General features: G+C 43.8%; 1 protein-coding gene across 1 annotated transcript in view; it reads left to right on the top strand.

Annotated features, from left to right (window-relative positions):
* The window catches only part of LOC121505383 (F-actin-monooxygenase MICAL3-like), a 30,169-nt gene that overhangs the window by 3,583 nt on the left and 13,244 nt on the right, over positions 1 to 13,342 (top strand). Inside the window, exons 2-20 of the mRNA XM_041780659.1 lie at positions 53 to 414; positions 2,582 to 2,789; positions 2,868 to 2,984; positions 3,128 to 3,229; positions 4,855 to 5,010; positions 5,097 to 5,197; positions 5,280 to 5,537; positions 5,805 to 5,920; positions 7,208 to 7,334; positions 7,433 to 7,517; positions 7,611 to 7,758; positions 8,963 to 9,159; positions 9,250 to 9,350; positions 9,437 to 9,481; positions 9,568 to 9,732; positions 9,843 to 9,935; positions 10,409 to 10,495; positions 12,281 to 12,364; positions 12,768 to 12,918. Of these exons, the coding sequence (XP_041636593.1) occupies positions 151 to 414; positions 2,582 to 2,789; positions 2,868 to 2,984; positions 3,128 to 3,229; positions 4,855 to 5,010; positions 5,097 to 5,197; positions 5,280 to 5,537; positions 5,805 to 5,920; positions 7,208 to 7,334; positions 7,433 to 7,517; positions 7,611 to 7,758; positions 8,963 to 9,159; positions 9,250 to 9,350; positions 9,437 to 9,481; positions 9,568 to 9,732; positions 9,843 to 9,935; positions 10,409 to 10,495; positions 12,281 to 12,364; positions 12,768 to 12,918 (2,605 nt within the window). The 5' untranslated portion in view covers positions 53 to 150. The remainder of the gene's footprint in view (positions 1 to 52; positions 415 to 2,581; positions 2,790 to 2,867; positions 2,985 to 3,127; positions 3,230 to 4,854; positions 5,011 to 5,096; positions 5,198 to 5,279; positions 5,538 to 5,804; positions 5,921 to 7,207; positions 7,335 to 7,432; positions 7,518 to 7,610; positions 7,759 to 8,962; positions 9,160 to 9,249; positions 9,351 to 9,436; positions 9,482 to 9,567; positions 9,733 to 9,842; positions 9,936 to 10,408; positions 10,496 to 12,280; positions 12,365 to 12,767; positions 12,919 to 13,342) is intronic.

Genomic DNA, 13,342 nt, shown 5'->3' with positions numbered 1-13,342 from the left:
TTTGGGTTGTATGTACTTATAACTAAACTCCTCTCTCTGTGTCCTCACTCAGGGTATCTCTCAGGTGTCACGAGGACACCTGGACTCTGTCAGTGACATCATCACTAGGTCCCGCCCTTCCCATGGTGCCCTGCAGCGTCGGCGGTCGCCATGGGAGACGAGTCCTACCCAGAAAGCCGAGCACAGGAGCTGTTCGATGAGTTTGTGACGGCCACCACCTGCAGGGCGGCGCTGTCGTCCTTCAATCAGCTGTGCGAGCACCTGCGGCTGGACCGCAGCGATGCTGAGAGGCCTCTGTATCGACCAATCAAACAACGGCTTAACTACTGGAAGGCCAACCCCCTGTGGGCTAAACTGGACCGAAGAGCTGGGCAGCAGGAGTACATGAGGGCCCGGGCCTGTGCCAACACCACAGTCAGTTACATTCATGTTTTTATCAGTGCTGTCAAAATTTAACATTAATTTTAGTTCATCTGAGGGCTAAAAAAATGTGATGAGGGAATGCAGGCTAACTCATTTTCAACACATCTTTTTTCCACATTAAATCCATTTTTGGAAACTTTTTGCCTCTTATAACCCATTTTTTGCCACTTTTGCTCATTTTCACAATAATTTTTTGCAAACTTTCTGCATTTTTTGTAAACATATTTTTGTCATTCCTTTTGCCACTTTTACCATTTTTGCCTTTATTCTTTCACTGTTAACTTTTTTTTGCCATTATTCATCCATTTTTGCAAATTCCATTGCTAATTTCTAATTCTTAGCATTTTTTTTTCCTTTTCTTTGCAATTCTTTGTCTTTTTTGCCATTTCTTGCACGTTTTTTTCACGTTTTCGCCATTTGTGGTAACCTTGCAAAGCAGATAGATGCACCCATTTCGTTGTTTTTTATTTCTGAATCCATCTTGCAAAGTTCCCATCTGAACCGTTTGGGCCCGGTTAGACAGTCACAGGACCAATCAGCGACGAGGGGCATTACTTTCAGGCGCAGCAGAGTCGTGACGTAAACAAGCAGCAGCATGAGCTGGTGCAGTTATGGAGGAAGAGATTAGCATGGATGCTGCTAAAGCGCCAGTTTTATCAGAACTTGATGACATTTCTTCGTTAAAAGAGGAACAAAGAACAGCAGTGAGTTGTTTTCTTTTCAAAAATGACAAAAGTTGAGTACTTACATGTCTATGGTCACCATGTTTCGCGTTATTCTTCAGTAGCTGCGCACGCGCAGCCTGATAGCAGCTACGTCACGTGTTTTATTGCTCTTACTGGCCCGTAGAGATGTGATAGATAAAACATTCATCCAATCAGACTCCAAGTTTTTTCAAAGCCTCTGCATTTTCTCAAATGTTTCTTATTGAGGCTTTCCCAGATGGATGTGTGAAACACATCCATCTGGCGTGGCAGGTTACATTTGAGGCCCATTTGCGCCTTTTTTTTTTCTTTTTTTTTTTTTTTGCTCCTTTCTTGCACCTTTTTTGCATCTTTTTTTGCCACTTTTTTTTAGCCAAGGTTTCTGTTTTTTTGACATTCTTTGCCCAATATTGCCATTTTGACGCTGCTTTTGTAAGATTTTTTTACACATTGCACATTTTTGGTCACTTTTTTCCCAATTTTTGCCAATTATGTTGCCTTTTTTCCCCCACGTTTTTGCCACTATTTTGCAACTTAAGGCCCATTTTTTCCGATTTCATTAATTATTTTTAACCCACTTTTGCTTCCTTTTGCCACTTTTTTTCATTTCCCACCAATTTTTGCAAATTTCTTGCCTTTGTTCTCCCATTTTCATCACCTTATTTTTGTTGTTGCAATTTTTCCCCCTTTTTCCCATTCTTTGAAACTTTCTGCTCATTTTTGTCACATTTTCCCAATTTTTGCCTTTTTTGTTGCCTTTTTCCCTCCATTTTTGCCACTTTGGGCCCCTTTTGGACAGTTACATTTGCTACTTTTAATCAATTTTTGCTTTCTTTTGACACTTTTTTTCATTTTTTTCACTCATGTTTGTCAATTTCTCGCCATTTCTCTCAAATTTTCGCCACTTTTTTGACATTTTTGAACTATTTAGCCACTTTTTTGCTACCTCTTTTGGCCATTTGTCACCAATTTTTCCATTTTCTTTTTTTGCAACATTGGACCCATTTTTGCCCTTTTTTTTGCCACTTTTAACAAATTGTTTTGTCTCTTTTTGGTTTTATGATTCTTTGATAATAATGTTTAATATTCATGTTAAAAAATCATTTTGGTTAAAATGGCTGAACATTACAGTGGACCATCACCATTTGCTGACCTGTTTGACTTCACTGCATAAAAGCTCTCTCTCTTTTCCTCCCTCATAGGCGGCCTTTAGAAGCATGTCCTATCTGATTGTTTTGTTGGTGTTATTCTTATGTCGATCAGTAATGCAATCTTTCTTAAATTATTAACATTTGCGATTAATTGCAATAAATTAATTACAAATCCTAGAATTAATAAGATTAATTGTTTTAATTGACTGACAGCACTAATTTTTGTGTAGTTCTGTTAAAATTAAATCATATTTGTGTCATAGAAGGTGTGATTGGTCAGCCTCTTTCTCTGTGATTGGTCAGGTTGTGATCATCGGGGCAGGGCCATGTGGTCTGAGGACGGCGGTGGAGCTGGGGTTTATGGGAGCTCGAGTGGTGCTATTAGAGAAGAGGGACTCTTTCAGCAGGAACAACGTGCTCCACCTGTGGCCCTTCACCATTCATGACCTTCGAGGTCTCGGTGCCAAAAAGTTCTATGGGAAGTTCTGCGCCGGCTCCATCGACCACATCAGTGAGTCTTAACTCCATTACACCTGTCTGTCAGTCCGTTATCTTCATCCTCCAATCAGCTGCTGTTTCCTTTCTGCAGGTATCCGTCAGCTGCAGCTGGTCCTGCTGAAGGTGGCCTTACTGCTGGGGGTGGAGGTCCACGTCAACGTGGAGTTTAAGAGACTGGTGGAGCCGCCGCAAGACCAGCGCAGACGCAGTGAGAGAAGCCTTGAAAATGATGTCTTACTTTTATTTTATTGATGATTTTTCACACATGATATTATCTGAGGGAGACGCTCTTTCAGATTAAGTTCATGTTTAGTCAAAGTACAAAACCAGATCATCTGTTTACCTGTGCAGAGGTTGGCTGGAGGATGGAGGTGAGTCCCGGGTCCAACCCTCTGAATCAGCTGGAGTTTGACGTGATTGTGGGAGCAGATGGGCGCAGGAACACTCTACCTGGTGAGTCTCACCTGAACATTACATTAGGCTGATTCCCTCTGGGCAACGACAACTCAATTTAGAAATATCTGATTGGTCCTCCAGGGAGAGAAATATACACGGGGTAAGTTTTTAGTAGGCAAGATTCGGGCCACCTTAGGAGTGTAACTGATTGGAAGAGGCTGGTAGATTTAGAAGATAAACTTATTCCACAGAAGGTGACAGTGTTGTGGTATACCAGTCAGCAGATAGTTTAATTTTCATACACTTCCTTCACCAACGTAAAGGCTTAGATGTGCAGGTAAGAGGCAGAAACTGAGCGGCAGGGATGGAGAGTTAGGGTTTGTCAAGGAAACGTGGGATGTAGAGGGTTCATTGCAAGATCAGCTACATCATCACTGTGTAAGCAGGGAGAGTCAAGGTCAGGTATGGGAGCATATGCTGGTACAGCACTTTGCCATGCCAACCTTGGTCTTGCACTGGTCTGGCCTCCTGATGGCCACTGCCCAAGGCCCGTGCCAGGCCCACGCCCCATCTCTCCAGCTATCCTCCAGCTGTCTCCAACATCGCCCCCAGCATCTGGACCAGCCCACCAGGTCCTGAGTGTATGCGATGAGTTGGATCAGACTCAGGAAAGCCCATAAAAGCTCAGCTGCCATTCTTACTCTCCTGAACACATCAACATTAGACACAATGTCTTTCCAACAATACCCAAATATGCACCCAAAAAGTTGTCAAAAGGGAGTCCAGCTGGCACCTCTGGCCTTCAGTCAAAATCCAGGCCTCACAAGAGTACAGTAAGACTGGAAGGACCAAGGACCGATCAGTGATCTGGACATCACTCTACAGTTTACTACCCCTGTTACCAGCCAGTAATCCAGTCCAAGCACCCCTTCCTCACGACATAATCAACTAGGGAGAAGTCAGAGGTGGAACCACCACACTCCACAGCACTCTCTGGACCAGAATATAGGGCAGACACCTTCCAGAAGTCAAAGTACTCTGCAAGCAACCCTCTATTGAATCCCTGAAAGTGCTCAGTGAGGACCCGAAGTGCCAGGATGCAGTCTACCGCAGACCTCTTTGGTGTAAAGCCCGGCTGTTCAGGGAGTGTGGACGCTTATCACTTTTTTTTCTCTTCTCTTCTCTCATGAAAATGAGGGAGTCGTGGGAGGTAGAGTAGCAGCTCAATGTGGCAGGATCAAGTGCCAGGGAACCTCACTCTGGCTTTACATCCCCCATCCTCTTTCTAAGATCTTTCTTTTGACTTTTCTCCATCTTTCTGTGTCTCTTGTGTTCTCTTTTCCTTTTCTTGCATGTGTCATGTTGGCACCAGAACTGGTTGTTTTTTTTGTTTGTGGGGGCCATGAAGAGCCTTGGGCTGGGGTTGCTAGTATTAGGGTTGTACCCACCTGGGGCTTGCAGGTGCAGAGCCTTGTTCTGTTGGAGGTGGTGATATTGTTTGGGCTGTGATGTTCATGTGGTAGGACAGGTAAGATAGAGGTGTCGTAGGACCGACTGGACAAGACACAATAAAACCCCAGAGATTTCTTGCTGTCCTTGCTCAAACGTTAACCTCTTTAAAAAGCCATAACTGTTTGTAAAGTTGTATTACCCTTACACTTTGTTATTGACATTGTTATCAGGTTTCAGGCGTAAAGAGTTCAGGGGGAAGTTGGCGATCGCCATCACCGCCAACTTTAAAAACAGGAACACGACAGCTGAGGCCAAAGTGGAGGAGATCAGCGGTGTGGCCTTCATCTTCAACCAGAGGTTCTTCCAGGAGCTACGACAGGAAACAGGTACCTAACAAGGAGAATTCATATTTGATTCTTTCAAAATAAGAGTCTAAATAAGACGTCCTTATGTTGTGATGTTTGACTGTCAGGGATTGACTTGGAGAACATCGTCTACTACAAAGATGACACACACTACTTCGTCATGACGGCAAAGAAACAGAGTTTGATCGACAAAGGAGTCATCCTGCAGGTAACAACACACCTATCCTGGTAATAGAAAATCAATAATTGAATGTGAATTGTATTGAATCCATCTATTGTTTCTTTGTAAGGACTTTGCTGACACTGAGCAGCTCCTCTCCAGGGGAAACGTGGACCAGAATGCATTGCAGGAGTATGCTAGAGAGGCTGCAGACTTCTCCACCAATAACCAGCTGCCATCTCTAGACTTCGCCATGAATCACTACGGTCAGCCCGACGTCGCCATGTTTGATTTCACCTGCATGTACGCCTCGGAGAGTGCCGCCATGGTCCACCAACGCCACGGCCACCAGCTGCTCGTCACACTGGTGGGAGACAGTCTGCTGGAGGTGAGACAGGAAGACAGGAATGAGACAGAAAAACAGGGGTAAGCTAGGTTGTTGGCTGTGCCAGACTTGGTCATGGGTGCACATACGGTTGATGGTAAAGCATGGATAAGAGGTTGAAATAGGTTTAAAAATCAAACCAATCACTCATCTCTGTCTTTGTATTTCTTCAGCTACATAATCTTCGTGTTCAGACAGGTGATGACGATCTGTCTTTTTCCTGTCTGTATGTCCTTCTCCTTCTCTCTCTCTCTGACCGTCTGTCTGCAGCCCTTCTGGCCCATGGGTACAGGCATAGCCCGTGGTTTTCTGGCAGCGCTGGATTCAGCCTGGATGATCAGGAGCTGGTCTCAGGGTGGAGCTCCTCTGGACATCTTAGCTGACAGGTGAGTTCATTAACCGGTTGACTAGTTAGGTTAATTGGGAACAGGTCAGTAACATGACTGGGTACAACAGCAGTATTTTAGAGAGGCAGAGTCTCTCAGAAGCAAAGATGGACAGAGATTCCCCAATATGCAAAAAACAATTTCAGAAAAATATTCCTAAACGTAAAATTCCAGACTTTAAATACCTCACCATCTACAGTCCATAATATCATAACGAGATTCACGGAATGTGGGGAAATCTCTGTGCACAGGGAACAAGGCCTAAGGTCAATATTGGATGCTTGTGATCTTCAGGCCTTCAGATACTACTGTGTTAAAAACAGGCCTGATTCTGTACTGGAACTCCCTGCATGGGCTCAGGAACACTTCCAGAAATCCCTTTCTGTCAAAACAGTTCTCCGTGCATTCTACAAATGACAGTTAAAGCTATGTGAATAAGATCCAGAAATGCTGCCGTCTTCTCTGGGCCTAATCTCATTTAAAATGGACTGAGGCAAAATGGAAAACTGTTCTGTGGTCACATGTCTACAAATTTGACATTTCTTCTTGGAAACCACAGACTCCATGTTCTGTTGACTAAAGAGAAGACAGCTTGTTATCCTGGCACAGCTCTAAAGCTTGCATCTCTGATGGTATGGGGTTGCATTAGTGTTTATGGGCAGCTTACACACCTGGAAAGGCACTATTACTGCTGTAAAGTAGATAAAAGTTTAAGAGCAGCATATGCTCCCATCCAGACAACATACCTGGCATGGAAAGACTTGCATGTTTCAGCAAGACAACGCTAAAAAAAAAAACCCTCCACATCCATCACAACAGCATGGCTTCACAGGAGAAGAGTCTGGGTGCTGATCTGGCCTGCTTTAAGTCCAGACCTTCCCCTGATGGAGAACATTTGGTGTAAAAATCCAGCAGAGAAGACCCAGGACTGTTGAGCAGCTATAACCCTACATCAGACAAGAACAGAACGACAGTCCTCACCCAAAACTCCAGCATCTGGTCCCCTAACTTCTCAGACACAATGGTAAAGATGGTCCTGCCCCTACTTTTTTGAGATTTGTTGCTGCCATCAAATTCAAAATGAGCTAATATTTTCATGAAATGGTAAAATGTCTCAGTTTCAACATTTGGTGTGTTGTTTTTGTTCTATTGTGAATGATTAGGTTAATGAGATTTGACAATCATTACATTGAATTTCCTTTTTACAAAGCACCCCAACACCTGAGCATGACACACTTGTTGCTTACTGACATGTCTATTTCCTCTCCCTGTCTGTTCATCTATCAGAGAGACAGTTTACCGTCTCCTCCCTGCAACAACTCCTGAGAACCTCCAGAAGAACTTCAGTCTGTTTACAGTCGATCCAGCGACAAGATACCTGAACATCAACACGCACCTCATCACACCTGCACAGGTAAACTCACATACACACCACTTTAAAACACAGGAATCAAGCTGCTCTACTTCCCTTGACTCCCTCAGGAACATAACCTAAACACCTCTTCCCTCTAGGTGAGACACCTGGTGGACACAGGTGAGGGCACAAGGGACAATGATGACATCATGCACCTGTCCAAACCTGGACTCATCAGACAGAGTGAGCTCACATTCACTTCCTCTGTTTTATGATTACCTGATTCGTCTGATGCTCTATGACGTGATTGGTCCGTCGTCTCGCCCTCTGTCACAGGTTCTGTCCCTCAGTCCAATAAGCTGTTGGCTTGGTGTCAGGAGCAGACTCGTGGTTATCGTGGCGTTAATGTAACCGACCTGACTACTTCCTGGAAGAGCGGCTTGGCTCTCTGTGCTCTGATTGATCGCTACAGGCCAGATCTAATGTAAGTCTACACTGAAGCCAGAAATCTCCTTTTAAGGTCAATGGCTGTAACTGAAACTGCCTTAAAAATGTGCTGGTTTGGCTAAAATGTGGTTTGAAGCATGCAGTAAGCAAACATGCAATGATGATGGTCTGCAGAAAAACCCAGATGTGCTGATTTGGAAGAAAACTCTACAGTATGCATCCAATCAGTACCCCTTGCAGATGGACCCACAATTCAAAGCATCAACCATCCAGTGCATTAGCTAAGGCTAAGGCCAAGGCCGCCCAGAAGGAGATCATGACTCGTGGAAGGCCCATGGAGGTATTGTGGAAAAGTCCAATTTGCAATGGTTTCCCGAGCCTTAATTCTCTTATTCTGGTTAAGTGCACACAACCATAATCACAGAGAAGACTGCTGACATGATCAAAGCAGATTCAAGAACTTAAGGAAGCTTCACAAGGAGTGGAATGAGGCTGGAGTCAGTGGATCAAGAGCCACCACACAGATGTGTCCAGGAGATGGACTACAAGTGTTATGTTTCTTGTGTTATCAAGCTACTCCTGAACCAGAGATGCCATCAGCATCTTGCCTGGGCTAAGGAGAAAAGACCTGGCCTGTTGCTCAGTGGTCCAAAGTCCTGTTATCAAATGAAAACCAAATTTGAATTTCATTTGGAAATCAAGGACCAAGAGTTTAGGGGAAGATCTGAGAGGCCTGGAATCCAAAGTGCTTGAAGTCCAGTGTTTTCAGTTTTAGTTTTCTGCTGCACTGAAGGTTCCTAAGAGCACAGTAGCCTCCATAATTCTTGATTGGAAGAAGTTTGGCACTATCAGGACTCTTCCAAGAGTTGGTTTCCTGGCCAAACTGAGCAACTGGGGGAGAAGTTCCTTAGTAAGAGAGGTGACTAAGAACCTGATGGTCATTCTGACTGAGCTCACAAGATCCTCTTTTCTTTTACATGGAGTTTTTTGTGTTTTGCACCGACCTGAGTCTAGTCACTCTGCCGTGAGTCCATATCCTTGGAGGACTGTAGTAGTGGTTGTCCTTCTGTAACTTTTTCCCATCTCCACACAGCATCTCTGGAGCTCAGTCAGAGTGACCAACAGGTTCTTGGTGTCCTTTCTTGCCAAGGCCCTCCTTCCCGATTGCTAAGTTTGACTAAAACTGCTTACCTTGATCTGACTCTCCCTGACTTTTCCTGTCTTGTGCTGTTCCTCCTCAGTGACTTCAACTCTCTGGATGAGTCATCGGCTGAAGAAAACACTCGTCTGGGCTTCGACGTGGCCGAGAGAGAGTTTGGGATCCCTCCTCTGATGACAGTGGAGGAGATGTTGTCAGTAGGAGAGCCAGACTCTCTGTCCATGGTCATGTATCTGATCCAGTTCTACCAGCTGCTCAAAGACACAGCACCTCCTGCTGGTGAGACTCCACAGATCTTTGTGTGTTTAGAGTTTAACTGTACTCTTAGATTTTGAACTTGATTTGGTGAAAACGCCTCTATGCTTTCAGGAGGTCTGAGTCAGATTACCGACCTGAGATCGGCTCTGTTCACACCGGCCTCGCTGCTCAGTCGACTTGGACTCAGCCCATCCAGGAAGAGAATCCCAAAGGTTCATACAGATAGTAGTGAGGTTATAATTATTCCTTATTTACCCATCTTAATGGTTCTGTTTGTATTTGTTACTTGTCTCTTCAGGAGCAGAGAGACGATTGGGGTAAACGGAGGAGGACGAGTCGGGAGGTCGGTCAACAGACTCTCAACCTGAAAGGACACGTAAATAATAGCCTCCTTGGTCTTTCCTGTTTAAATGAAGTTTTTGTTTCCAGTCTTGTGACCTGAATGGTGATGAAGACAGCCAGGTGCACGATGGGAGTGGGACCAGCCACTCCAAAGTGCGTCTGATGGCCAATCAGCTGCAGGCGAAAATGGAGGAAAACTCGACTTCCTGTAGGACTTCTTCTTCTTCTGTTGCTGCAGCGGTGCGACTACAGGTGAGATTAGTGACATCATAAAAACACAGGTCGATAAGTTAATTGAATTGTTTATAGGTTGGTTTAGTAACTAGTTAACAAGATGCTGTTTGTGACTCCATGTTTACCAGCAGGGGGAGCTGGTGTCCAGCCTCCCGTCCCCCTCAGAGTCTCCAAACTGTTCCCCCAGTGTAGCTCCAGGTCAGACGCCATCATGGAGGCCGGTAATCAATGATAGGCTGTAGAGAACAGTAGAGAACAGATGAAGTCAGTAGGGATGGATATATAGCTTTTAGTCTAACATCAGAATAATGACATTAGCTTCAAATCTATAGATAAACAACCAGGATTCCAAAAAGTTAGGATGCTGTGTAAAATGTAAATAAAAGGCAAAATGGAAAACTGTTCTGTGGTCAGATGAATAAAAATTTTAAATTCTTTTGGAAACCATAGACACTGTATACGCTCATCCATTGAGATGTGTTGTTTACATCAAATTCAAAATAAGCTAATGTTTTCATGAAATGCTCAAATGCCCCAGTTTATGGGTTTATGAGATTTGCAAATGATTCCATTCTGTCTTTATGTGCATTTTACACAGCGCCCCCACTTTTTGGACTTGGGGTTGTAAAAAAAGTTATTCTGAGTTGTCCTCCTCTCCACCCATTTGTCTCCATGTAAACTGTGACTCAATCAGAGGAAACGGACCTTCCAACAGGAGCAGATGAGTTTTCGATTCAAAGAGAAGATCAGGTCTCAGTCTGCACTCAGCGGGGAGGAGCAGGTACACCAAGACATCCCTGTATCCTCAGACTGCAGTCTTATTCAGTCTTATGGAGTTGTCCCTGTGTCCTCAGACTGCAGTCTCATTTAGTCTTATGTAGTCACTCCTGTGTCCTCAGACTGCAGTCTTATTCAGTCTTATGTAGTCACTCCTGTGTCCTCAGACTGCAGTCTCATTTAGTCTTATGTAGTCGTCCCTGTGTCCTCAGACTGCAGTCTTATTCAGTCTTATGTAGTCGTCCCTGTGTCCTCAGACTGCAGTCTCATTTAGTCTTATGTAGTCACTCCTGTGTCCTCAGACTGCAGTCTCATTTAGTCTTATGTAGTCGTCCCTGTGTCCTCAGACTGCAGTCTCATTCAGTCTTATGTAGTCGTCCCTGTGTCCTCAGACTGCAGTCTTATTCAGTCTTATGTAGTCGTCCCTGTGTCCTCAGACTGCAGTCTCATTTAGTCTTATGTAGTCACTCCTGTGTCCTCAGACTGCAGTCTTATTCAGTCTTATGTAGTCGTCCCTGTGTCCTCAGACTGCAGTCTTATTCAGTCTTATGTAGTCGTCCCTGTGTCCTCAGATTGCAGTCTCATTTAGTCTTATGTAGTCACTCCTGTGTCCTCAGACTGCAGTCTTATTCAGTCTTATGTAGTCACTCCTGTGTCCTCAGACTGCAGTCTCATTCAGTCTTATGTAGTCGTCCCTGTGTCCTCAGACTGCCGTCTCATTTAGTTTTTTGTATCTGTCCTTGTCTCCAGTCTCTTCAGGTGTCTTCTTTCCTTGTTTCCTAGAACTACAGTTGTCTTTGTGTCCTCTTTAGTGGATAAGCATGAAGTTGCATCATCTTACCCGCCATTCATTTACCTGAGAAGTTTTCTTCCAGGAAAGGGCCGGGCTGGCATCGTTTTGGGGGATTCCACAGGTCAAATCTCCTGTCTTGAAGGATTCCCCAAAAAACACTCAAAACTCTCTCTGCATGTGTATGAAATTTTGTCTGCAGGCACTCATAACTCTACACTGCCTGCGAATTACATTTTCTCTGCACATGCTCCAAACTCTCTACCTACGTACGAAATTTTCTCTTGCACGCTAAAAACCTTTTCCCCTTACATATGAAATTGTCTCTGCACGCCCTCAAAACTTTCTATGCCCGCATACAAACTTCTTTGCCAGTGTATGAAATTTCACCTGCATGCACGGAAAACTTTCTCTGCCTGCAAATGAAATTTTCTCCGCACATGCACATATTTTTCTATACCCTCTAAATTTTCCCATTACTTACTTAGTGTGTACCCAAAACTTTGTCTGCCCACATATGAAATTTTCTCTGCCCAGTTTCAAAAATTTTGTCAGCCCGCATACGAAACTTTTTGATCTCTGCCTGTATGCAAAACATTCTCTGCTGGCATAGTTCTGTTTATAACAGTTCAAACTGGTTTATTCGGTTAATTTGGGATCATACCAGCTCAAATGAGTGAGAAATTAGTGTAAACTTGTTTGTACTGGTTGAAAATAATATATAATTGTTAATGCATGTGTATGCAGAACAATTCATGGTTATATGGGTTCTTACAGGTTCAAACTGGTTTTATGTGATGTAGGTTAATACTGGTTTACAATATTGCATAGGATTTTTTATGTTTGAACTACTTTATACAGGTTTATATGAGATAATACTGATTTATATTGTTCTAAACTCAATTAAAACCTGTTTTCAGCTTCAGAGAACATTGACTCAGAACTACTTTGATGACTTTTTTTTGTCTTCTGCCTCCTTACTGGTCTGTGCAACTGTAGTGTTTGCAGATGTACACAGGTGGAGTGAACTCATTGGCTGAGCAGATAACCAATCGCATTCAGAATCAGGAGGAAGTGAACCAGGTATGAATCTAGCATTGACCTTTAGCATCTGATATCACATAGTCTGTCCCATCCCGGCCCACACACCGTAAGAGACACATTTCTCATTGGCAGTCAGTGCTCTTGTTCAACCTGTGTAGTGCACATTTTGTACACGGAAAGTTAACAAAAGCTTGACCTGTCAGTATTAGATACCTGCAAATCTTTTTTATGAAGAAGTCTCATTCACAACACAGGCACTCTATTGCTTGTAAAACCCAGGCTTACAGCAAAATGTGTCCCTGTGTATGGGTGAAACAAAAAAAGTATTTGCAGTTCTCTATCTTAAGCACTAGTGCCTCTGCTGTCCACTGTACTGAATGGTATCATAGTAGTTATGTGACCTGAAGAGGTCTGTTCCTGAAGTCCCTCTCTGTCTTTTTAGTCCTCAGGTCTCTGTTTCTTCTGTAAAGACCGGGTCTATCTGATGGAACGTCTCAGTGCGGAGGGTCTGTTCTTCCATCGAAGCTGTTTTCAGTGTTTCACCTGTGGCTCCGCCCTCAGGTTGGCTGCCTACACCTTCGACAGGAGCACAGGTGAGTCCACCTGATTGTTTATTAGTATGAGCAGTCAGGGGTTAGTAGTTAACTTTAGTGTTCCTCTGAGTTTACAGAAGGTAGTTTCAGCTCTGAAACAACTGGTACAGAAGCTCCACCAACTAGCCAATCAGGTGTATTGATGTGGAGTTGGATGGATGAGTTATGGCAGAGAGGGTGTGCTTGACACTTGCAGTTTACCTGAAGGGGTCTGGCTGCATACCCCAAATCTCAGACGCCCCCTATTCTAGACCAGTATTGTGTGAAGCCACCTCTGTCAGGATGGGACATTATTTGCCAGTATGACGTTTTAGAAATTCTTTTTTAATTCTTTATTCCTAAACAAAGTCTGACAGTTACATTCTTGCTTAAGCTTCCTTAGTCTAAGCTAACATTAGCTTCCCTAGCTATGAAGTTAATGTTA

The sequence above is a fragment of the Cheilinus undulatus genome, linkage group 23, assembly GCF_018320785.1.
Source record: "Cheilinus undulatus linkage group 23, ASM1832078v1, whole genome shotgun sequence".
NCBI classification, from domain to species: Eukaryota; Metazoa; Chordata; class Actinopteri; order Labriformes; family Labridae; genus Cheilinus; species Cheilinus undulatus.
Note: the sequence above shows the minus strand (reverse complement) of the source record. Positions and strands in the feature narration are given on the sequence as shown.